The 25,340-nt window shown below is 43.6% G+C and overlaps 1 protein-coding gene across 8 annotated transcripts in view; it reads left to right on the plus strand.

The window, feature by feature from the left end:
• lrba (LPS-responsive vesicle trafficking, beach and anchor containing) overlaps positions 1-25,340 on the plus strand; it is a 180,274-nt gene that overhangs the window by 48,795 nt on the left and 106,139 nt on the right. For all 8 annotated transcript variants that reach the window (XM_019861882.1, XM_019861874.1, XM_019861876.1 and 5 more), the window contains 6 exons: positions 3,719-3,888; positions 6,993-7,077; positions 7,311-7,444; positions 9,526-9,587; positions 23,209-23,273; positions 24,953-25,061. In XM_019861882.1, the coding sequence (XP_019717441.1) occupies positions 3,719-3,888; positions 6,993-7,077; positions 7,311-7,444; positions 9,526-9,587; positions 23,209-23,273; positions 24,953-25,061 (625 nt within the window). The remainder of the gene's footprint in view (positions 1-3,718; positions 3,889-6,992; positions 7,078-7,310; positions 7,445-9,525; positions 9,588-23,208; positions 23,274-24,952; positions 25,062-25,340) is intronic.

Below are 25,340 nucleotides of genomic sequence, written 5' to 3' on the forward strand. Positions count from 1 at the left end.
CCCCCGCCCCCATCTCCACCACCATCCCTTCGGCTGATTTATTTACTAGCGCAGACCTGGTGGATTTCTCCCATCCATTTCTCAGCCGTACCCCTGTTATGACAGTCAGTCTGCAAATATTTGCTGACACGAACCAGAACTAAACAGTGTCATTGTACAAGCCGCTGATTTAGATCAGCAGAATGTGCGAGGGTTGGCCGGGGGGGATATACACGGGGCGCACTTGTTTGCATTCCTGCCGTGCGTGTACAGAAGACTTGTGTCCATCGTGAAGTGTTGTTAATGGAGCGCTCGGGAGGAATCTCAAATAGCGTTTGAATGACGGCAAGTTTCATTTCTCGAATCGCGCTTCAAAATGGAGGACTGGAATTGATGGACGTTTTGCAGAATTGAGGACTGCAACTGTCGCTTGAAATCGCGTCGTTTGCAAAATGGAGGACTGTCTATAATAAATATATCGCAAGATGTCGGAATGTCATAAAAGGGAGGACTGCAAGTCACAAATATATCACAAGATGTAGGAATGTAAATAGTGGAATGTCATAAAATGAGGACTGGAAGTAACAAATATGTCAAAAATGAACAAAATGAAGCAGAGTAAATAATGAATATGTCCCAAAAAGCAAGACTGCAAAACTTATGGATATTACTCAAAGTGGAGGACTGCAAACGATAAAAACGTTGCCAAATGGAGAACAGCATTGGGCAAAATGGAGGACGACAAATATCGCAAGACGTATTTCTGTTAATGATCAAAACAAAAATTGCAAAGTTGAGGCTGTAAAATAATGAAAGTGTTCCAAAATGTAGAACTGTCAAACGGGAAGTTTGTCGATAACCACTATACTGCAAGGTGTAGGACTGTAATTTGCAAATGTCGCAAAAGGAGCACTCCAAATGTAGGACTGTATGAAATGTCGCAAAAGGGAGGACTGTTAATTTCCATGTGAGGAAAGTTAAGCATAAACTGAGATCATCATACTTAATCCCGCCCCCCTTTCCTGATGGAGTAAAAGGAGTTTTCTATTTGAGGGAGGCGTTTATTTTTCTTCGTCTTAAGTACATGACTAATTGGAGCACGGTGTATATGCGTGGATATATGATATTTACTTTTTCTATTTATCTGCCCCCCCTAGCTTATTTAATGCCAGTGTGCGTCCTGGCAGCTTTGAGGCTGGTCTTGGAGGCATCGTACAAGTTCTACACACAAACACGTTCCCTCATTTTATTTGAAATTGTGGTGATTACCAGAACACAACATTTACTTGACGCAAACATAACAGGTTCAAAACTTTAAATAATACACAACGCACCTTCGGCCTCCCGTGTTGTGGCTGGCTGACATTTGATTAATTGTCAGGGGCGGTCCACTCATGATAAGTGTGGCTAATGACCTGCTGAATAATTTACCGGTTCCTTTACAAGTAGATGGAAGGCTCCACACAAACACGCGTCTATTTATGCACTCGATGGTGCTTTCCATGAATAGAATGTGCATTCAGCTAGTTGTGGCGCTCTTCTTCACATCCTGATAGGGCTGTCCTGTCTTGTGCGTATCTGAACGGAAGCAAAACTTCGTAGATAATGTCTGTGGCCTGCTTCCAGTCAGGAAAAAAAACGGATTGATTTGACCCATGCAATTCAGTCATAAAGCACGGCAAACAACTGAAGTGCTGTGCTGAAAGAGACAAACATCACAAACAGGAGTTTTGCGAATAGCAGAATGAATACAAAACGGATGTCTAGACAAATCGTAATATGCAGGACTGTAAATAATGGAAATGTGGCAAAATGGAGGAGTGAAAATGACGTCACAAAATGGAGTACTGTGATTGATACGTTGCAAAATGTAGGACTGTAAAAAACACATTACAAAATGAACGATTGGAAATAAAGAATACTGTATGTCACAAAATGAAGAACAAATAGGACCACAGATAAGTCATAAAATGGAGGACTTGGAGGCTGATTGAGTAGAGAATTGTGTGCCGTCTTTGTTACCCTGTGTGCTAAATTGACTCTTCTAGGGAAACATACAGTTTGTGCTATATTTGCTAGCTAAATTATGCTCTTGGGCTATTTTCACTAGCCTGCCAACTAGCATGACTAGTCTGTGTAAACTTGTGTGAGGTTCGCCCGACTGTGGGTTAACTTAGCTTGCACGTGTCAATTCCTGGGCTCTTTTCATGAGAACTTGGCAAGCCTCGTTAAACTCTTTAGCCATTTCCGGTAGCCTACCTGTCTACTTGGCCAGTTTGAGGAGACTTGCGTTCGATTTCGATTGGTTAGCCTGAATGCTAACTCTGGTAGGAAGGTTTGTGCTATATTTACTACCCGTTGAGCCAGGCTTAACTCACGCTCGTCGGTTTCTTCAAGACCGTGCGTCATCCTTTGGTCTCGTTCTGCTTCCGCTGTACTTAAACATGTGCATTGCATGTTTGACCGTACATCTGCAAGCCTGTGCATTAGTGTGTGTGTGTGTGTGTCAGCATCAGCAGCAGCAGTCAGTGATTAGGCTCTGCTTCCCCTGTGTCAGCACTGATAAGCGGGGCCAGCCTCCCTTTGATATGGCCAGTGCTCTGTCATAGCCCTGCTCCAGACTGACGGCTTATCTGCAGCGTGCCGTTTGCCTCCCCGGCTGCTGTTTCAACCCACACTCGCTCCAACCGCATTATTTTACCCCCAACTGTATGGTCACTTTTTGTGTGGAGTAGCGGATACCAGCAGCAAAAAATCCCATGATCCTCTGAAGTGACTTGCACGAAATCAAGACTTTATGGGATTTGGAAAGCGACAGTTTTTAAGTAGTTTGAATTCTCAACTCTTTGCATTTTGCCAAAGCATAAAAAGCGAAAGAAAAAAAACAGTCTCGCAGGAGACATCTGAAAGTGTATTTTTCCAGAAAATGTAAAGGACTGCGAATCACGGCAAACCTTTATTGCAAGTTGTAAATGGCTAATTTTTCCTGAACAAAGCAGCAATGTGCATGAAAAGCAGTCACTGTTTATTACCTTGTGAATTCATCCCATCAAAGGGCACCGCTAATCTAAGACATAAAATACTTCCTCTCCTGTGTATATTTTTATTCTTCACTTAACGTCCCTTTTTTAGGCGACACCCTCTTTTAGAGCAGGGATGTCAAACTCATTTTTGTCACGGGTCGCTTTGGAGCGAGGTCTTCCCTCGCAGGGCCGTTATGATAGTGAAACCAAAATAATCGTCTCATCGAATTGTGACTTCTACACCACAAATTTTGAAATCGCTGAACTGTACTACTTTGTTCAATTATTCGAGTGAGCGTCAACAGGGTAGCAAAATTATTGCAAAATCTCAACATTACTGATGACACATAATTTGACATTTCGCTACAGATTTTTAGCAAGATCATGGAAGTTGACACGCATGATTTGCTTTCGCGGGCCACATGAAATGTCACGGTGGGCCAGATCTGGCCCCCGGGCCTTGAGTTTGACTCCATAATTTAAAGTGAATGTCCCAAAGAAAAAGCAAAACCAGTGTTGATCCTCTGAACTGTCGTTGAAGTTTTGTGACTTCTAAAGCTATATTTTATGAAAATATTCAGGCCGACTCCTGAACGTTACACTCAAAAGCAAAACGTTGTCACTCTAATCCTGAAAGTGTAAAATCCTTCTATCGAATGAGCAGTTTTTTTTTGTGTCGTTGTACATTGACGTGAATGTTGTCTTTTGTCATGCAGGAGTGTTGTGCTTGCCCCCAAGAAAGCAGGCGTGACATCTCAGGTGCCCGCCGCCTCCGCTGCTGCCAATCCCGCTGCCGCTCCCCCCAGCATGCCCCCCGTGACTCCCGTTGATGGCGTGGCCGTGGTTTCTTCTGGAGATGCATCACAGACCAGCAGCAGTGCCGAGGGTCAGCAGATGCACAAACATGCACGCACGCGCGCACACACACACATACACACACACACACACCCACACACACACACACACACTTAGAGGGCGTGCAGGGCGCAGACTGAATTACTTGGCTGTGCAAGAAATCAATATTTATTCAACAATGCTACTCTTGTGTGGCTTGTGTAGCTTAATGTGCTTATCTAAGGCCTCAGGACACACACACACACACACACACACACACACACACACACACACACACACTAGTGCGACACTTAATGACATGAAGCTCCAGTGATTTTGCTTCAAAGTAGGGTTAGAAAACATCTAGGGGGAATAAACACAAATAAATGAAGAACCAATAAATAGTAATATGTGAAACAGAAGTATTTGTACGTAAAAGCATTTTTCACACGCACAAAAAAAAACAAAAAACTCATGAATAACATTTATGAAGTGGACTTTTTAAAAATGTTAAATATTCAAAGAATGATTTTAATTAATAAACTTATTAATCATTGAAACAGTCCTGAATACTACTGAATACTATTGTGCTCAATTAGAATACTTTTCAACGTGAAATTTAAATGAATTAATGTGTTTGGTATGACATGTGGTTTTTGTCTGGCTTGCACAATTTTGAAAGTCATTTTACAACACCGGAAAATGACAAAAAACGTTTTTTTTTTTAAATTGAACTTTGCTTTGAGACACCACTGTAACTGATATATTTGATTGCCTTTTATCATTAAATTCAATTAAATTCTAAAAATTATTTTTTCCCTGTATTTGCTGATTGGTGAGTCCATTTTGACTAAACAAATACGGTTTCTCGACCCCTACTGTAAAGTGCCATATGATTTTGCAGTCACCATACACACTTAACACCGCTCACACACACATACACACACACACACACACACACACACGGACGTTCATTCATCCCAAACCACATCACGCATGTCATTCCCAAGGAGTTATCCTTTCTTGGAGACTGTCCCGGCTGGAAAAACAAGCAAGGAGTGTAATCCTCCTCTTGCTCCTTCATCTTGAGCCGTGCATGATATTATTTGCGAGGTGCGTGGAGGCCCATCTACTGGCGGATCAATCACAGGTAGACTGTGTAGCGCGTGCACCGCCCTGCCTCATCCCGTCGATTTTAGACCAACAATCAAATGGTCAGAAAAAAAACCAAAACAGCCAGCTGGGCCCGAATTGCTCTGCGATGACCTAATGAGTGTTGAAGTCAAAGCGGCTTGTTGTGTTCGTTCACTGCAACGTCCTACTCACTTTGCGTTCCGTCATTTGTGGGAGTCGTCATATTCTTTCGCTTGCTGAACTTGAGCAGCGAATACAGAATCCCCCTTTAGCACCGATGCCGCTCGTGCAACTGCTACGTCACAGTAAGTTTGCGCTCGGTGATTTGCTCGCCATCTTATTTTTCCTCTTTGCAGCTTATAAGACCCGTTACAGGAACTCGTCCACCTCTTGGATCACTATGCTGCCGTTGTGTTGCAATAAGTTAAATTTACGTGATTATGGCCATCATCATAGTTTCCCTCTTTGCCATCATATCGATGGTTCCTCTGACACAGACGCATCTACCTCTTATAATATTTTAGTTCTACATTGCATTAAAATGTGTTATGCATGTGATTTATGGACCCCGCCATACATCTGCAGTCTTCCCATACTGTACTGAACAGACTAAAGACAATCGCTCCTACCACAGTCGTTAGTACGTCACTGCTACATCGACATTTTTTTTTTCTCCCCCTGTGATTTATGGTCACCATCCTATTTTTCCTCTTTTGCTGTAATGTACTGAGCAGCCGAGGCAGACTTGCTTCTACCGTGATCACTACACTGCCACAATGTCACAAGAATTTCAATTTCCATGATTTATGATCACCATCATATTTGACAATTTTTTGCAATATTGTACTGAGCAGCCAGAACAGAGTTGCTACTAGCATTGTCGTCACCACATTCCCTTTATCTCACGATAATTTCACTTTATTTATGGTCAGGCATTTTTCTGCCTTTGTTGTATTGTATGAATCACCTAGGACAGAGTTGCTTCGCCGTAATCGCCGCCATACTACCGTTATATCGCAATCATTGCAATTTACATATGTGGTCACCATCATATTTTTCCAATTTTTTTTTTTTTTTTTTTTTGCTGCATTGCATCGTTCAGCCAGGACAGTGTTGTTTCTGCCATCATCTTCACCACGCTACCAACATCTCACAATAATTATCATAGGGTTCCCTTTACTGTCTTTTGTGTCTATGCTAACACCACCGCACATTCCATTCTATTTCCGTGATTTATGGTCACCCTAGTTTTCCTCTTATTCCACTGAGCAGCCAAGACACAGTCCCTATTACCACTGTTGTCACTGCAGTACTGTGACATCATAATAACTTTCTGTGATTTATGGTCACCATCACATTTTTTCTTCTTACCATATTGTGCTGAGCAGCTCGGACAGACACTCATCACTGTGCAACCACGACATTTCTTTTAAGTTCTGTTTCTGTGATTTATGTGCCTCCTATTTTATTTTTTTACTCTTCACCATAAAAGGGACCAGAGTACACCAATATGCCATTTAGAAAGATAAATACCGATGTTGACTTTTCATTTTGGTCAGTCTCCAAATTGTGCAACCTTATTTCTCGGCACAGTGGTGCAGGGCGGGGAGGTGGGGGTATTTTGGGGACGGGTGGGGTGGGGGGTGGGGGGTTGCGTGGGCGCGTACTCAGCGAGTGGCAGTGAAACATTACCGGTCTCTAAGTATGTAATTTAAAGGCCTCATCATGAAACGCTCTGAATTGTAAATTGATAAGGAAGACGTATTGTGCCAGGAGTACATCATCCGCTATCTTAACCATAAAAATTATACTTGTACCCCCACTTGCCCTACTCCACCATAAATCGCTCCCTCCCCTCTCTTCCAACATTTGAATGGAAGCCATTGTATGATTTCATAAGAGGCATGTTTCTACGCCGGTTTATGGCACTTTGCTGGCCTTTTAACGTATTGCCTTGCGAGTCTGTGCACGCGTGTGCACGAGTTCAGACTAATAACAGAGTTCCATGGTTTCCCTCTGCAGCCGGCGGCCAGGTTCCAGCCAGCGCTAGCTTGCCATCTGTCCCAGCGCTCTCCCCTGTGACCCAGCACACGGCCCCCAATATGAGGTGATTCATCTTTTTCTTTTTTTTTTTTTTCTCCACCCTGTACGCACACACACACACACACACACACACACACACACACACACACACACACACACACACACACACACACACACACGCATTCGTGTACATATCTTTTTCTATTGATTCAAGTGTTCCTTATTTTAAAAAAAAAAGTGACCTTCGAGTAGAGTTGCATGACTTTTTGCCCGTCATGTCCTCTCGTTTTTTTCTAGTATCTCGGAGCGTCTGGAGCATGCCCTAGAAAAGGCGGCCCCCCTCCTCAGAGAGATCTTTGTGGACTTTGCTCCGTTCCTCTCCCGGACGCTTTTGGGCAGTCATGGACAGGAGCTCCTCATCGAAGGCACCAGTGAGTGTGATGCCGCAGTCTTACCATGCCTTCAAGACCGCTGCGGGAGTAGAAATTGTCAGACTATGCAAAAAAAAAAACAAAAAAAACGCATATGACAGCGATTAGCTTCGGCATTGTCATGTGAGACAGCAAATTGGTGAAGGCCCATCAAATCCGACTTCTCGGCATTTTAGTACAGTGTTGTCGTTGGAGGGTGAACATTTCAGACATCCCTGCAATGCAGAATTAGTGCGCAATCATAATCTTTTTTTTTTTTTTTTTTCCTTTTCCTCTTCAAATCGTATTTCACATTGCGGATTTTTAACAAGTTGCCCAAATATGCTGTTTATACTGCAACATTTTTGTGGGCATCCATTTCCATCACCAGTGTCACCCGTGAAAATAAACGGTCACTGGCGATCAAACAGTTTGATCGGGACATCAAGATTGATTGTAAAACTGAACTTTGAAAAAAAACTAAATTATATGTTTTATTAATGAGGAAATATATTATTTTAATTATTGTGTTTTATATTGTATCGTATATAAAGCATGAGGTAATATTTTTGTTACAGCAAGGCAGAATAAGAGTATTAAAATTACAGCTGTAAAATGACCTTTTATTTTTGGAAACAGCATTTTCACAAACTACAAAGTATAGATTCATAAAAACAGAAGAAACATGTCATGTTAAGTTTGAATAAATAAATGGTAACTTTCTTCTTCTGTTTTAATTCTCCTTAGTTAGTGTCTCATCACTGTTGAGATATTTGGAGGAAAAAACCTGTGGGCTACTCATGTTGTCCTTGGGGCAATTTTTTTTTAGGTTAAAGCACATTAATCAGCTCACAAAGGCATCTCTGTTTTGAGCGTCTTGTCTCGCTCCCTCCATCCTTCTCCTATGTTAAGTGACAAGAGGAGAAATGTTGCGCCGAATGTTGTTGCCATGTCGGTTGAATTTCGTTGCAAACATGCGGCTAAATCTTATTAGGAAAGGATCGGCTTCCTAAAAATCTGACCTGAACGTAACCATAGAGGTTCCGTAAAGACACTTTCTGATTGGTCCATCTCGTCCCTGCTGCTTTAAACTGCCTTACACGCAGTAGGCTGATGAGCCAGTAGCAGCGCTAGAAGGTTTCCAGAGGCCCGGGTCAGAGGCCAGGCCCCTAATAGCAGTGTTTGGGATGTCTGCTGCCACCAAACAAAATGGAAAGTTGATTGATAGTTGCAGGACGGGGTTGTGGGGGGGGTGTCAGGGGTGACTGTAGAAGGCAAGCAGGGGGGAGGTGTGTTGTTGTACATATCTACGTCCCATCTCTTCGTCTGGGCCTCTGGACACTCCAGTGGCCCCCTTGATCTCTTCAAACGTCCCCGTGGTTGGCCATTAGGGATCAATAGGAGACATATGCTGGCCCAAGTCGGACCTGTAATTCAAAGCCCAAATATGTATTAGTTTACATTCACATCATGTCAGCTCATTAGGCGCATCAATACTCGACGCGCCCTTACAGATGGGGACCATGTTAGGTAATACTTGTTCTGGTGAAGCACCGCATGAATTGTTTTTTCACCAAGCAGTGCTGATTACTCCAAATCATACCATTAAAAAAAATAAATAAATAATAATAATAATAATAATAATTTTAAAACCCGGCCACTCTAAATGGTATCACTTTATTTATTTAAATCTGGTCACTTGATTCCTACCATTTTTTTCCGCCTGATCTCTCCAAATTTTATCATTTTATTTTGATTTATCTTCTCACCACAAATGGTACATGTTTTGAGCCACTTCACTTTGGAGGTTCGTCTGAAATCAATTTCAAACAATTCTAGCTATAGCTCTGATGAAATGTAGCTTTTGTTTGCTTTGTTTTATCATCGCCTATATGCTCCCAAATTTCTTTTTGTCATGCTCAATGTTCCCGAAGGAAAAATGATCAAATGCCTGTCACTCATGTATTAATTGCGGTGGAAGCGCAATCCCGGTCTGCTTGTGCTGTTTCAAAGTGTGACGGACTGGACTACACGGCTCGCTGGAAACAGGCGCCCATTTTGTCAAATTACACCAACTCTCTGTCTTGTTGTATTTCCCCCAGGCCTGGTGTGCATAAAGTCCAGCAGTTCGGTGGTGGAGCTCGTCATGCTGCTGTGTTCACAGGCAAGTCTCGCATCTTTATCTCCTCTCTCAGATGCCGTTTGCCATAGTTTTGATTTACCAGTCTCAGATGGGCTCAGAGTCAGGACTCGGAGCCCATCCGGTCACTTATCTCTCCATTCCCGCTCTGGTCCCGTCCCCCCCAACGAAGGCCGAGAAACCGGATCGAAAGCCGCCTTTGCTTGTAGATATCGGCCGCATGGGTCAAGGGTGGGCGACCCGCCCGCCTACCCTTTGACCCCGGCCTCACGGTGCCCCTTGTGGGCCCAAACCGCCGAGGAAGGATAATGTCGATTTGATAGTGCTTTGCATTGATTGGCTCTTGTCTTCTGGACGCTTGCCTTGCCAAGTTTATTTAGCCTGCCACCGCATCCATGAATACTAATTCTGGGATCATAAGCAGGCAGGGGCGGATCGATGACGGCCGGTGTCAATAGCGTCATTGCGGGATACCCGATTAGCATCACACTGGCGATGGGTGCTCTGTTACTGCTGTCAATCTGAATCCAATAAAGCAGTTGCCTACCATTTTGTTCATTATAGTTTGCAACACTCACCATATTTCGATACGTGATTTGCAAAGGAACTTCAAAACACAACAGCAGTATTTTTAGAATATGAAACACTGTTCATAATATTAAACAAACGTAACTGAGCAATGGGGCGCAACTCCAGTCACCATTTGCACAGTGTGCAGTTTCTGCCACGACATTTCACAAATCTCGGCCGTTGGTTTTTGCAAGTGAATTCGCAACGATTCAAAATTGGAATCGCAGTGGCACGATGTGGTGTCGTTGAAAATAGCAGCCGGTCCAAATGCACGGAAGCTTTCACACGGGCGAAAAATCAATTTCCAGGTTGTTAAGCGCGTGCTAGCATATTCAGTAACTTTACACGTGTTGTGTAAAATCAGTATCAACTTTACTCCTCTATTAGCTTATCGTGTGTTCCAACTTAGGCACAAATTCGGGATAAATCGCTTCCGTAGGAACACTGAGGGCTAGGTTTGTTTATTTAAGGAAATACAGTGGATTTATTTTCAAGTTACCAGTATAGCTGATAATAACGGTTTGTTTTTCTCGATTTACTGCACAATAACACAAAAAAACCCACATTTGATTAATGATACATCACCGGAAAGCACGCGTTCTTTTTTTATTTTATCAGCTTTAATTTGCCAAATAAATAGTACCTGTCATCTGGCTTTATGCCGTCTCCCGCTCGCGTTTTTTTAACCCCTTCCTGCGACGTCGGCCCTCGTATAACGGTGGCGAGTACGGTGAGATAGAGGCGAGAATGACAGGCTCTAATGCTGCTATTTGTCATATCTGTCAGAGTGTTGTTTAATGCTAATCTAATCAAAGGCGGAATCTCTGTGATTGTTACAGCCAGGCCACACTGCTTCAATCCGTCCCTCCTCCCCCACTCCTCTTCGGTCCCCGAGTCTGGCTATGCTCCTTTTGCGCCAAGCCATTCCCACCAAATCTACACAAACGCAGGCACACACACACACACACACACACACACACACACACACACACACACACACACACACACACACACACACTTTACAGGGAACCACTGGGATTGGCTCGCGCAGTGTTGATTGCTTCCATAAATCATCTGGGCCAAATTCTTTCACAGCTAATGCAAATGTAATTTTATTGTGAGCAAGAAAAAAGGAAACGTAGGGACAGACTTTCCTCTGGGCTAAATTACTGCATGTAATCATTTGTGTGTGTGTGTGTGTGTGTGTGTTCTCCTGTGTGTGATTGATGATGTCATTTAGCCGGCCCCACCCTCTGTCCCTCCCTCCCAGCCCAGGAAGTTCCCATTTCTCGCACAGGAAGCACATAAGCGGCCATCTTGAGTGGATTGGGGCATGATGCTTTTGATTGATTCCCAAGCCCACCTCATCGGCGATGCGATCTCACTCTTTCCGTGTGAAATTTTAATTAATTTCCCGTGCGTGGAGATGGAGTAGAGCTGGGGTTGAAGGGTCAGGAGGCAAGGGACTCCAGAGCAGTTTTTAATCAGGGACCCCCGAGAGAGTCGCGTTGGCCACCACATCATCACACTATTGAGGGGGCGATGGTAAACCACTCTTTGATGGCCGGTTCTTTTCTCAACGGCAACAACAGGCCTTCCAATTAAAGGCCCATTTTACAAAGACATTAACTGCTCGGGTGGCGTCGCGCTATTGATTACAACAGACTGCTGCATATACAAACGGAGGATTAATGGCTCTATACTGTACAGTAGTTCCAAGAAGTACCATGTCTACTCCAGGTAATCCTTTGGCCATTTGCTCTTCGAAATTCACACCAAAAATGGCAGACTTGCTGTTTTTTTTGTTGTTTTTTTTCGGGCGCAGCTCCTACTCGTGACAGATGTCATTTTCGGAAGGTTGTGTGGGGAAAGTATTTCAAAAGTCTCTGAGAGGTCAAGGAGAAAGACAAGTCTGATGTGTCAGCTGCGAGGAAGCGCGTCGACCTCACAGTGCAGAGGTCGTGGGTTCGATCCCAGCTCCGGCCTCCCTGTGTGGAGTTTGCATGTTCTGCGCGGGCCTGCGTGGGTTTTCTCCGGGTACTCCAGTTTCCTCCCACATTCCAAAAACATGCTTGGGAGGCTGATTGAACACTCTAACGTGTCCCGTGTGATTGTGAGCGCAGATCGTTGTTCGTCTCTGTGTGCCCTGCGATTGGCTGGCAACCGGTTCAGGGTGTCCCACGCCTACTGCCCGAAAATGACTGGGATAGGCTCCAGCATTCCCCGTGACCCTTGTGAGGATAAAGCGGATCGGAAAATGGATGGATGGATGGATTGGTTTAAATGTATGGATTGATTTAAATGTACGCTTTGATGCAATTATTCTCATTTGTCATCATTCAGTCCAGTTCGGCTCGCTGTAGTATGGCTTGGATCAAAGTTTAAATGCTTCCCAAACTTCAACGTGTCACATTTGGCTTTGGAAAACATCCACCATCCATTATGTAACTCATCTGTCATTTACCCATCAATTAGAACCCTGTCCACCATGTACAATTTTGTCCATTTGGTTTTATGGTGAAAAAGTTTTTGCGTCTGTCCGTTTTTCCCGAATTACATACAATGAATGGCCCTCCATCCAAAACGTACTTACCTGCACAGGTTGACTTTCTCCCAATCTTTGTCACATTTATGTTCGACTTAACGTTTACCGGCCCCATGACTTGAAAGTGTCAAATTAATAAGTAATGTCCCGCGCACAAGGGGAAGCGCTCTTCCCCCTCGGTCCGGCGCCGATATGAGAAATCATCTCATCGGTTACCCGACTGGTCGAGTGTTTGTGCGCACGGGGCCATAAATCTCCCCAGTAGCTGCATTTGTGTCCTGTAGATCAGCCATTATTGTCCGGCCCTCTGTCAGCCCATCCATCCTTCAGCCATTTATCAGAAATGCATCCTGGACATGAGTGGGAAGGAAGGAAGTAATAGGGAAGGCAGCTTAGCGGAGGGCCAGATTGCACCATGTCCACCCCTTGAGCGCTTGAATGAGTTGCACTGCGGGTTTTTGTACGATTCACTAAAAAGTCACGCTCATGTTGGATTTGTAAATAACAAAACTTCAACAAAATTGTTACAAAAATTGAGATTTTTCATCAAGGGGCCACTCAGCGTCATTTGAAATGAAATGCAAGAATAATAAACGTGGTGTAAAATATTAATTATGTCATAAAATAGTATTAAAAAATATACGAGAATATTTCAATACAGCCTAAAATATTTATGTATGCCATAAGATGGTTTAAAACAGTGGTTCTTAACCTGGGTTCGATCGAACCCTAGGGGTTCGGTGAGTCGGTCTCAGGGGTGTTCGACGGAGCCTCTGCCATGGAGGTTAAGACACACCCGACTCAACATGTTAATTAGTTATGACACTCCCGCTTGGCCATCACTGGCCACAGATGATTACATGACATTGCTTGTCCAATCAGTGCAGTGGGAAATTTAGTTCGCTTAGTGGTCAACGTGTGACTGTCGTGATAGTACGTCATACAATTACAAAAAAAAAGTATACTTATCTCTTGATTTTATTGACTTTTTTCTGTTTTTAATAAATGCCTTGTTTTGCAATTTATAAAAAAATACATTTATTTTTCACTCATGAAGGGTTCGGTGAATGTGCATATTAACTGGTTGAGTTTGGTACCTTTAAAAAGGTTAAGAACCACTGGTTTAAGATCAATACATTCATAATTAATTGAATGAATAATCAGTTGGAAGGATGACAATTTTTAATGGTAATCTGTCATTTAATCTTGAATTCTGCATTCATTAAGCGCATTCACCAAGTGCCGACAAACCTCTGCAGAGCGACAGCAGCCAGTCAGCCTCAATTTAGAACATATTGTGTTTGTCTTAACATTCATTTCCCTTTGGTGCTCTAAAAAGGATGTAAATAACTATAAATAACTAACAATTAGCAGTGAGCAATGGTTCACATAATCCTCCAGTAATCCACTTTGGGCACATTATCATTTGTTCCCAGTAGCCGCAGTCAAAGTTAACCTGTTTAACAGATGGGCACCTCTCTTGTCAGCCTGTGGGGAGACAGACATTGACTTCCCTAAACACTTGGCTCCTCCTGACCCTTTCACCCGTTGACCCCGGGTTAGCGGCCAGAGAGACGTTTGCCGCCCCGCTGTTAGAGAGAACAGGACTCCGGAGTCTATCCGGTCGTCTCAAAACCGACAGCAGGAAAACCTTGAATTCGCTGCGTGCGGCCAGCGCTCGGAGCTAACGTAACATTCTACGTCTTTGCGAATGCTCGACCCCAGTCCCTGACGATTCAAATCAGTCCTCTCTTCAGAAAAAGCTCATAATGTGGCATTTGACGTCTTTACTTGGTTCAGTTGAATGTGAATAACTTGATTGTTGGAAAACTGACTCACCTTGGCAGAGGTTTAAAAAAAAAAAAAAAAAAAAAAAAACCACTCAGCGTCATTTGAAATGAAATGCAAGAATAATAAACGTGGTGTAAAATATTAATTATGTCATAAAATAGTATTAAAAAATATACGAGAATATTTCAATACAGCCTAAAATATTTATGTATGCCATAAGATGGTTTAAAACAGTGGTTCTTAACCTGGGTTCGATCGAACCCTAGGGGTTCGGTGAGTCGGTCTCAGGGGTGTTCGACGGAGCCTCTGCCATGGAGGTTAAGACACACCCGACTCAACATGTTAATTAGTTATGACACTCCCGCTTGGCCATCACTGGCCACAGATGATTACATGACATTGCTTGTCCAATCAGTGCAGTGGGAAATTTAGTTCGCTTAGTGGTCAACGTGTGACTGTCGTGATAGTACGTCATACAATTACAAAAAAAAAGTATACTTATCTCTTGATTTTATTGACTTTTTTCTGTTTTTAATAAATGCCTTGTTTTGCAATTTATAAAAAAATACATTTATTTTTCACTCATGAAGGGTTCGGTGAATGTGCATATTAACTGGTTGAGTTTGGTACCTTTAAAAAGGTTAAGAACCACTGGTTTAAGATCAATACATTCATAATTAATTGAATGAATAATCAGTTGGAAGGATGACAATTTTTAATGGTAATCTGTCATTTAATCTTGAATTCTGCATTCATTAAGCGCATTCACCAAGTGCCGACAAACCTCTGCAGAGCGACAGCAGCCAGTCAGCCTCAATTTAGAACATATTGTGTTTGTCTTAACATTCATTTCCCTTTGGTGCTCTAAAAAGGATGTAAATAACTATAAATAACTAACAATTAGCAGTGAGCAATGGTTCACATAATCCTCCAGTAATCCACTTTGGGCACATTATCATTTGTTCCCAGTAGCCGCAGTCAAAGTTAACCTGTTTAACAGATGGGCACCTCTCTTGTCAGCCTGTGGGGAGACAGACATTGACTTCCCTAAACACTTGGCTCCTCCTGACCCTTTCACCCGTTGACCCCGGGTTAGCGGCCAGAGAGACGTTTGCCGCCCCGCTGTTAGAGAGAACAGGACTCCGGAGTCTATCCGGTCGTCTCAAAACCGACAGCAGGAAAACCTTGAATTCGCTGCGTGCGGCCAGCGCGCGGAGCTAACGTAACATTCTACGTCTTTGCGAATGCTCGACCCCAGTCCCTGACGATTCAAATCAGTCCTCTCTTCAGAAAAAGCTCATAATGTGGCATTTGACGTCTTTACTTGGTTCAGTTGAATGTGAATAACTTGATTGTTGGAAAACTGACTCACCTTGGCAGAGGTTTAAAAAAAAAAAAAAAAAAAAAAAAAGAACCAGAATGAATATTGTCCATATTTTTTATGGCTTGAAGTTTAAGTTGTTTCAAGTGGAACGCGGCCTCAGAATAGCAATAAATCAAGTTCAGCGGTCATATTTCCTTCAAGCTAGGCTTTGACGGATCAGTCGCAGACTGCGCCGCGCCGACTGCTCGGGGAGCCCGGCCGAGAGGTGAGAGAAGTGGCGAGGAATGCAGTGAATCCGAAGGACAAAAATACTTTTTGGGCCATCATTTTCCCCCTGACTTGTCAGAAGGCGCACCATGCTGCGCCGTCAAACGGCCAAGCAAAAAGTTCAAGACCGGTCCGAGTCAGTGTTGTTCTTCCCTCCTTCTCTCTCCCCCCCCCGGTGCCCCTTTACGGCCGTGCCACGCGGCGCTGCGTCCACCCCGCTGTCGTTCTCCACTTCACAAGGTCACGTCATGGAAAGGCACTTCTCCTGCGAGATGCAGAGAAAACACGCTAACACCAACTGGCACTTAATTCTGCCAGCTATGCAGGCGGCGGAGAGGAGGCCGGGTCGAGAGGGGCCCTTCCTGACAGGAAGGCACGTCGAGAATCAGACGAGAGAGCACTTAAAGGGGACGGACACATGATGAAAAGTAGAACTTTTAATCACAACTTGCGCTTCAGTAGGGGTGCCAATTTTCAATCGTGATCGGACGATTTTTCCAGGGGAAAAAAGCACATGATCGGTGGACGCAAGTCAAAGCCTCTTATGGCCGATCGATGTTCATTGGCGACGGGGGAAATAATGTATGTTCTGTATTAATAGCATAAATTTTGGCATTGACCAAAAAAATAAATAAATCTGCCTCATGATGATTGAGAATTGAGCAAGCTGTGGTTTATTTTCAATGTGCATGCATTGCCTTTGCTTTCGATGGGAGCGTTGTCGCTAGCATTAGCTTGACTAGCATTTGCATCCAGCTTTGTTCTGCTCAGCGATTGGAAATCTTTGACTTTATTTGTAATTGACTGTGGATGCCACAAGATGGTGGCAAAGCACCCCCCCCCCCTTGACAAAGCTTCAGCTTATCCAAATTAATCTAATATAAAATATTATCTGCTTATTCACCTAACTATGAGCGAGCTATTCTAAAATTTACCTCATTGGAACGACGCAATTTGGCGAAATCACATAAGCCAATAACCCTACGGTTTCTCCTGCCCATGTGTTGAAGGCTAGGCCAGGCAAAGAACTACATGGACTACCTGGTAAAATGGCCGCCCACGAAATGGATAAAAATGGTGGCTTTTGCTGCTTAATTTGTATTCCACAAACGAAATATTTATCAGAATACCATGTTTAGGCCAGTGAGGACACATAAAACATACTTTTGTTAAATAACAATTTTGACTCGACTTCCCCTTTAAGATACCTGGAAACTGGAAAAGGGCATCCTTAAAGGTTTTAATTTGGGTTTCCTTTGTTGATCCGACAAGCGTGGTGTGAAATTGTGTTTCAGTCGAGCGCCTGTCCTGCGGCGAGCCAACGTTCAAGTGATGTTTTCTTTCTTTGGGGTCGTCTGCGCTGAAGACCTTGGAATCTTTTCTTATGTTCCTCCCCGCTGCTCGGCCGGCCACCCCGCTGATAAAAAAACGTGTTCGGGAGCCTTCAGATCAAGATCGTGCGCAAAGGCTCGTTAAGGTCTCGGACGTGATTGATTGTTAAAAAAGGAGAGTTCACGCTTGTCATTGCCCTGGTTCGGGGCCTCAAAAGTTGTCGCACCCTCGGCGGCTATTACGTCTTTTAGCGAGCGTTGGATCCATTCCTTTGAGCGGGTTTTGGACCCAACACGAGGAAACAATTACCCCGAAGCAAATGTTTCACCCATGAACTTTGCCTTGCACCTTTTATCACCGCTTTATTGGGACGTTTACAGTTTGGTTTTCATACGTAGCTCATGTCAACGTTAGCCACATCAAATTTCTATGGACCCTATGGTGTGTTTGAATTTCATATGGGCGGAATGACATTTTTTTTTATATTTGCCACCGGGGGATCACTTGTGACGTTGGCTCCAAATAGTCAGCTCGTCGTCACTCCACATATCAGTAAAAGCAAAAGTCAAGGTTTGGAACTTGCATGAGTTTGAAGAGCAGCATTTGGTTCGCAAACAAGACGCGCGCATTCAGTAAGGGAACCAACTACAATACTGTATCTCAAAGTGCTTTTCTTATGGGGAAACACAAACGCATTTAAAATGAAACATAGACCAAAAAAATGCAAACTACCAGCAGCGAATTTTACAATAAATGAACAATTTTCAAATAAAGAAAATAGAATGATACAAGTTATGTGGAATATACAGTAAAGCAATCCGTCCTGCCTTCACTACCTTCCTCTATTCCTGCCTGCTTTCCATTCTTTCCTCTGTCCATTCTTCTTTTCACATATCCGTTTCCTTGCTCCTAGTCTGCTTTGCTTCTTTCCTTCATCCTTCCTCCCTTCCTTCTGTCCTTCCTTTATCCTTTTCTTCCTACCTTCCTCTTTATACACACTTCACTGAATCCTTTGTCCTTATGTCCTTCCTTCATACTTTTGTCCTTCCACCCATCCTTCATTCCGTCTATCCTTTTTCCCCTCCCCCATCCTTGTTTCTTCCTCTTTCCATCTTTTCTCCCTCCTTCCTTCGTCTTTCCTTGGTACCTTCCTTAATTCCTTCATTCCTTTGTCCGTTGCCCACTGTGTACAGTAGATGCGAGATGTCATGATGCAAGTTGTCATATGGACTTTAGTCCTATGTTTTTGCTGTTTGGGGGGTTTATTACGCAAATACTTGCAATTATGAGCGATGTCACCGAACAGCACGAGTGACTTATTTGTTGTTTTGGGACAGCGGCGACATTTTTTTTTTTTTTTAATTGTTTTTCTTTTCAGTTTTTTTTCAAGCCTGATTTTGAAAGCCGCGCTCGCTCTGGACGTCTGCTTTTTCTCACCCGTAGTGGCGGTATATTTGGATGTTGATTATGGATAATGAGTTGTAATGACGGAAGTGCATGGCATGTGTGCTTAGACTCAACGTCGTGGCCACAGAACACACAAGCCGAGCCCCATTCAGTTTTTGGATGAGCTTCCCCCTTGAGCTGCGATGCGACGTCGGTCGAATTTCCCCCTAGCCTTCCAATCATGATCAAGGGGGCAGCCCACGCTCTCCACCCGATCATCTGTCGGCAGGTCGGGTTAAAGGTTAGAGTTCACAAATGGCTGCTTGTATCCTCTCATCAGGGGCGCTGGTGGTCATACTCCCCTCGCCAGAGCCCCCTCCTTCTGCGGCCGTAAAAAGCTGCGACGCCGCTGGATGGCCCCAAAAAAATCCAATATTCCATCAGTAAGCTCTCTCCTCAGATCGGGGTCATCGCTTTTTTTTTTTTTTTTTTTTTTAATTCCAGAAGAGTCGCCACCTCGTAGCCAGTAATGAGGCCATTAGTCTTGTGTCAGCCAAATGCCGATGGGGTCCGCCAAATGCCGAAGGCGTCCGTCAACGCTCATTTTCGACCAGCGCTGGATGCTGGCTTGTGCTTTATTCTGCGAGCTCACTTTCAGTTTTTGGACGGTCGGCTCAGTTGGATTCACAAAGTGCTCGATTCTGGCTCCAATTTGGGTGACTTTGACTTGAAAATTCCTCATTCCGCTTCGATGGGGTAAAAAGGTCAAATTCACTGAAATTGAAAGAATCCACATTAAAGCACTTTACGATGTTGCCTGGTCACTGTCTTGTTTTTCCTCACTCGAATACGTTTTTAAGCACTCTATAACCCACATCCGATATCGCTGTTTATTAGGCGCTGAAGAAATTCGTCAACCTGTCAACTTTACTACTCCGCATCTACTCTGCGTTTAAAGCTTGCCGACTAAGAGTTAATCATGTTTTTGTCATCGCGCTTCCCATTCGGCCAATTTGCTGAGGACTTTGAACTCCTTCAGTCGTCGAACTGTACACTGTCCAGAGGCACAAAATGTCTAGCCAACAAGGCTTCTTTGTATATCTGCCTGGGTCCAAGAGTATGAAAATAAGCTGGTGCGGGGAGGAGAACAGTTCTGATCACCACTCATTTTATAATACTTCAAACCATGCGACTGGCGGCGAGTAATGACGGCAGCGACACCAAGTGTAGCTCCATCTTTGTCGCCTAAGGTTTAGGTGCGCTGCAAAAAATAAATAAATAAATAAAATCACTGATGTCATCGATTAATCGACTCAACGTTAATCACGATCGTCGACAACAAAATTCTTAAGTTGATGGAAAAATATGTTGATGAAAAAATGTCAATTTTTGTGTAAAGGTAACACTCCGGTGGCTTTGTCAGTGAACGGGTCAAAAGTGCCGAGACCCATTGTCCAATTTTCAACCTTCAAAATTGCTGTCGGACTGACATTCCCACGAGCGTACTGTCAATTTAATAGATAGCATATCTATGTAACATTGCGTTAACTTTGCTGCTTATTTAGGACTGATCTTTTCACAAGTACATGGATATTTTTTTTCGAAATCAATTTTTGCCATGCTCAAGGGTAAAAAACAAAGAAAAAAAAACCCAACACAATAGGAGTACTACTACCATAACACGACGACATTTGAATCGGAATGCATGTTATATAGTCTGATTGACTTGACTGCATTTTCCTGAACTGGACCTGTTTAACTTTTAATTGAGGACCCATGCGCTTTAACAAAAAATTTTGGCAGTGGCTTTGATTGACCGCGGGTGCTTTTTATTAAGATGGGCGTGTTGTTTAGGGTAGACGTGTGCGTGTGTGTACATCATCCATCGGCATATTCCGTCGATGGAATTACATCACTTGGCGTGGTGTAAAGCCAGCCTCAGTTTTGTACCAAAACGCCTGGCGAGTATTTACGAGAAATCGTGTAAAGAAATATAACGTTTGCTCCTGCAGTGACTCTATTTATGGCCTGACTTCCTGTGGTGTTTATTTGAAATCCGGCTCGCGCAGGGAGAGAGCGCGAGAGAGAACGCGGCCCGGTCTGGTCTGGAATATCCCCACAGCCACAGGCAAACTAACACTCGTGTTTCATGTCCTTCAACTTCTACTTCTACCTTCGAGCCCCTCAGGGCTTCTTTTCTTGTCGCGCCACGGAGTGCCAGCCTCCCAAGTGTGAGCTCGTATTCCCCATTGCGCCCTCTTTGTTTGGAGCGGATGGTAAACGCGGTCAATGCCAATAGGATTCGTCGGGACGAAAAACAGTTGCGAGTTTGAGGTTAAGTGCGGTGTTGTTGCATGCGCAAGTGATGGCGCGCAGGCCGTTTTCGCCGGAGTGATTGGCCGCGATGCCTCCGGGCTCGCATACGTTCCTTCAAAAATCATCACGTATGTGAAAGGTGCTGGCTTCAGATGAGGAATTCTTGGAAATTGATCCTTCCTTCCGCAGATATCTTCGTCCCGGCGGGCTTCCTAAGTTTACCGTAGAGTCGCTCGGTGCGCATAAACACGCGGTTTCCTCTTATCAGCTCGCGACACGATGACAGCAGAGTTCTGGGGGGCCGGGGGGGTGGGGGGGGGGACAAGGTGATGCGAAAGTACTTTTTGTTTTCACTGCCAATCTTTCATGTGCTAGTTACATTTTGAAGTCATTTTTCCTTATCAGTCCTATTCTTGATCAGCTGTAGAGAATTGCTAGAAAATATTTTTCCACATGCATATTTTGAGTGGAAAAAAAATCATTGCGATTCAGATGTTATGCATTTATTGATTGATTGATATTTAAATCAGCCCCATCGTGAGTTTCACTCAGCCGCTTGAATTTTGGAGGCATGTCTGTCATGAGTAGACCCACAAAAAACTCTCAAGAATCCTGGGCCCCCACACCAAAAAAAAAACAAAAAAATTTTGGCCATTTCCAGGGGTCATTCAGAATTAAACGGTTCCGAGAGAATTTTGTCTCTGGCCAGTGAAGTGAAATTTGGCAGGCAGTCTGTCATGAGTAGACCCATTAAAAAAAAGAAGAAAACTCTCAAAATGACATGCCAGAAGATATACAAAAATTCTGCCATGTTTGGCTGAAGAAACCATTTTAGGGTCCTTTTGATAATTTCCAGGAGTCCTGTAAAGACAAACTTGACCTTGGGAGTATGTTTGATTGCTACTAAATTGGATACGAGACAGATGGATGATGAGAGACAAACATTTGCTAAGGTATCAACGCTAATTTCACGTAATTACATGAAATTAACGTGGCATGTCCATCTTGAGTAGCCCCATGAAAAAGTTTGAAGAACCTATGCCTGAAAAGATTCAAAAGGATGGCCAATTTGGTTTGAAGCCGCCATTTTATTTTCGTTTTGTCCGATTGCATTAAATTTCAACCACCTGTACTGGAGAGATGGATGAAGCTAAATTGGTACAAATGTAAGCGTTTGTCATCGTTAAAATTTAGTCTTAAGAAAGTACGCTCTGCCCGCATAGGAAGTCCACCATTTTGGCTTAATGCAAACATTTTGCGGTCATTTTGGCAGGGGTCCTGCAAAAACACCAAATTGTTGCAAAAATTGTGTCCGATCACCACCAAATTTGAAGAAATATTTAAACAAAAACGGAGAGAGAATCTTCTGGTCCTGTCTGGATGCCTCAAGTTAAAAAAAAAAAACGAACTGAACTTTGGAAGCAGCTTTATGCAGTCACCAGAGTGACCTTAAGAGTCCAATAAAATGTCCTGTCAAAACACGGCTCATTTGTATTAAGTGATGTGGAATATGTACTGTAGCTGCTTCGAGGGGCACGTCGTGTTTTTCTTAAAGAGTAGTTTAGTCGTTAACTCTTTCACATGAGGTTTTTCATGCATACTTCTTCAACTCCCCGGAGAGGAAGTGAGGGAAAAGAGGAGGGGGGGGGGAACCCGCCAGGCAAGGTTCAGACAGGCCCCCGCAACCTTGTTGCTTTATTATTCTTTTGACGCTCGCGTCGAAAGGTGTTGAAACGTTGGAACAGAACATGAGAGTCGCGCCGACCGCCGCGTTTCCCCTCCCTCCATCCCTCGTCTCGTCATCCCCCCCGATGGAGGGTCTCTTGCGGTCAGGTTGTTTGGACTGACACCTCCAAAGCAAAACGCCAGTCAAAGAGAGGAGGAAATTTGTATTTTTTTGGAGTGATAAATGCACTTTGAGCCTGGCTCTTTCAGTCCCAGCCATTAATTCTCACGCCTGTGCTGACCAAAGCAGTCCCTCACTTCCACAATGTTTGTCCCATGACTGTTGAAATGTTTCAACTTCTAATCAGCGGATGATTTCGGCATACCTCCTATATGGGGCTCATACCATCCAAAGGAATAATGTTTGTTTTTTTTTTCTGTGTTTGCAGGAATGGCAGAACTCCATCCAGAAGAACGCCGGTCTGGCCTTTATCGAGCTGGTCAATGAAGGCAGGTAAGCAACCAAATGGAAATGGACAGAACTGTCTTCCAGGGACAAAATGTAACCGTTATACCGCCATTCTGCACTGTATGGGATGTTCCTTAAACATGCTACAATTTTTAACAGTCCTTCAAGTTAGTTGTGCATAGACGTAAATACATGGTTATTTGTGGACGTGGTTTATGGTTTTGTATAAGCACATGAATAGAGAGAGATACCTGCTTTATTCCGAGAAATACATTTAGATGCGAGGCTTATGCATGAAAATACTTGACCATACACGGTCGGTTATATATTGTACTTCTCTGTAAAAAAAAAAAAAAAAAGACAAATCATACAATTAAAAAGAATATAAAGAATTGAAGAGTTTGCACATCATGATTTAATGGTTCAACTCAATTCATTGCGTTGCTCCTTCTGGTGTGCTTGCCTTCCTTGGCCAGACATGATGACTCACTATGCTGCAGTGATTTATATATAGATTTTTTGCTGAGGATAAAGAAAGTATGCCTGTGAATATTGTGACGTTGTGTTCAAATATCTGTTGCTTAAAGGGTTACAACACTTAGTATCTCTGTGTTCATCTTTAGCCCATCAATAGAATTTTAGCAGAATGTTAGCATTAAGCCAGCGATTCAGTGGCTGAGCTCCCCCCCCTCCCCACAGCGTGTAATATTTGTTTTACATTCTATTTAGTTTGATAGTAAACTTAAGTGGGAATGGCTCTAAACAGCTTGAGGCTTGAAGCTTCTTTTTTGAAGAATCATTCGCTATTTACCAAACTGCTGCTTGGTATGAAGTGAGTTGAGTTTATTGCCACTAAACACAGCTTGCCTCTCAAGTTTGCGCTTGCAAGTCAAAGTGAAAAAGTCAAACGAATGACGGCTCATCTCTGGAGAAAATAGAAACTCGGATCGTTCGTCTCTCAAGATAACCACTGCTCATTGAATAAGCTATGAAAGTGAGAATGCTAGAATCACGTACTCCTTGTTGCCAAATGCACCATTTATGAATTGAGGTCAGCACTTGTTCTGCCTCTTCAAATGGAGGCAACAGTGTCAATAGGACCAACTGTTAAAAAGTTGATTTCTTCACCGATGGTACGAATTAGGACATACATTCAAGACTCGAAATGTGTCACGTATGGATGCGTGTGCGTGCATCGCAGCGGTTATTGATAGCAGGGTCAGGGCCAGAGAGGCTGCCGAGGCCCCAGCGCCTCTGCTCCCCTGCTGCCTTGCGCTGAAACAGCAGGCTTGAGTTACAGTCGGAGCCCCGCCCGTCCCCCTTAAACCCCCATGCAGTCCCTTCTCTCTGGCCCTTCGTCTGTTATTGTTCCACTTTGCACACCGCTGACCTTTCGGGGCCATGCAGCGAGGTTTTTTTCTTTTCTTTTCTTTCCTTGCCCACAACATGCGTGTTTGATTAGTATAGATAAGTGCCGATTGGGCCGGACACTCGCCGGCCCTCCTGTCAAGATTCATATCATTAACAAATCAATTAGCACCTGCGCCCCGGGATGCCGGTGTCTCACTCTCACGTGCAAATTAGATTTTCTGCCCATTTGGTATGCTTATTTTACCCATCGTTTTATGGCTTTTACACGGCCGCGTCCGGATCTCGCCCCCGAGAAGCGGACGGGATAACAAAGGGATGATATTCTAAGTATGCAAATGTTTCTCTTGCTCCAGGCTGCTAAGTCACACCATGAAAGACCACCTGGTCCGTGTGGCAAACGAAGCAGAGTTCATCCTCAGCCGGCAGCGGGCTGAAGACATCCACAAACATGCAGATTTCGAGGTAAGGTGCTGAGCTTGAGATTCCGAAATACATGAAGATGCTTGATTTATGAATGGAAATACATGGCAGATGCATTATTTATAAATGGAGATTCATGTTTTTTTTTTTTAAACATTCTCCCAAGCTACATGGTTTGCAGATGCAGAGAGTTCATCGTAGAAAGGGTTCTGTCAGTCGTCATCTGTACCTGTGGGTAAAAAACAAAAAACAAAAAACAAAAAAATAAAAAAAACAAAAAAAAAAAACAAAAAAGGACGTTTCGCTTCTCTCACAGAAGCT

This window comes from Hippocampus comes, unplaced genomic scaffold (assembly GCF_001891065.2).
Source record: "Hippocampus comes isolate QL1 unplaced genomic scaffold, H_comes_QL1_v1.1 scaffold7, whole genome shotgun sequence".
Lineage (NCBI taxonomy): Eukaryota > Metazoa > Chordata > Actinopteri > Syngnathiformes > Syngnathidae > Hippocampus > Hippocampus comes.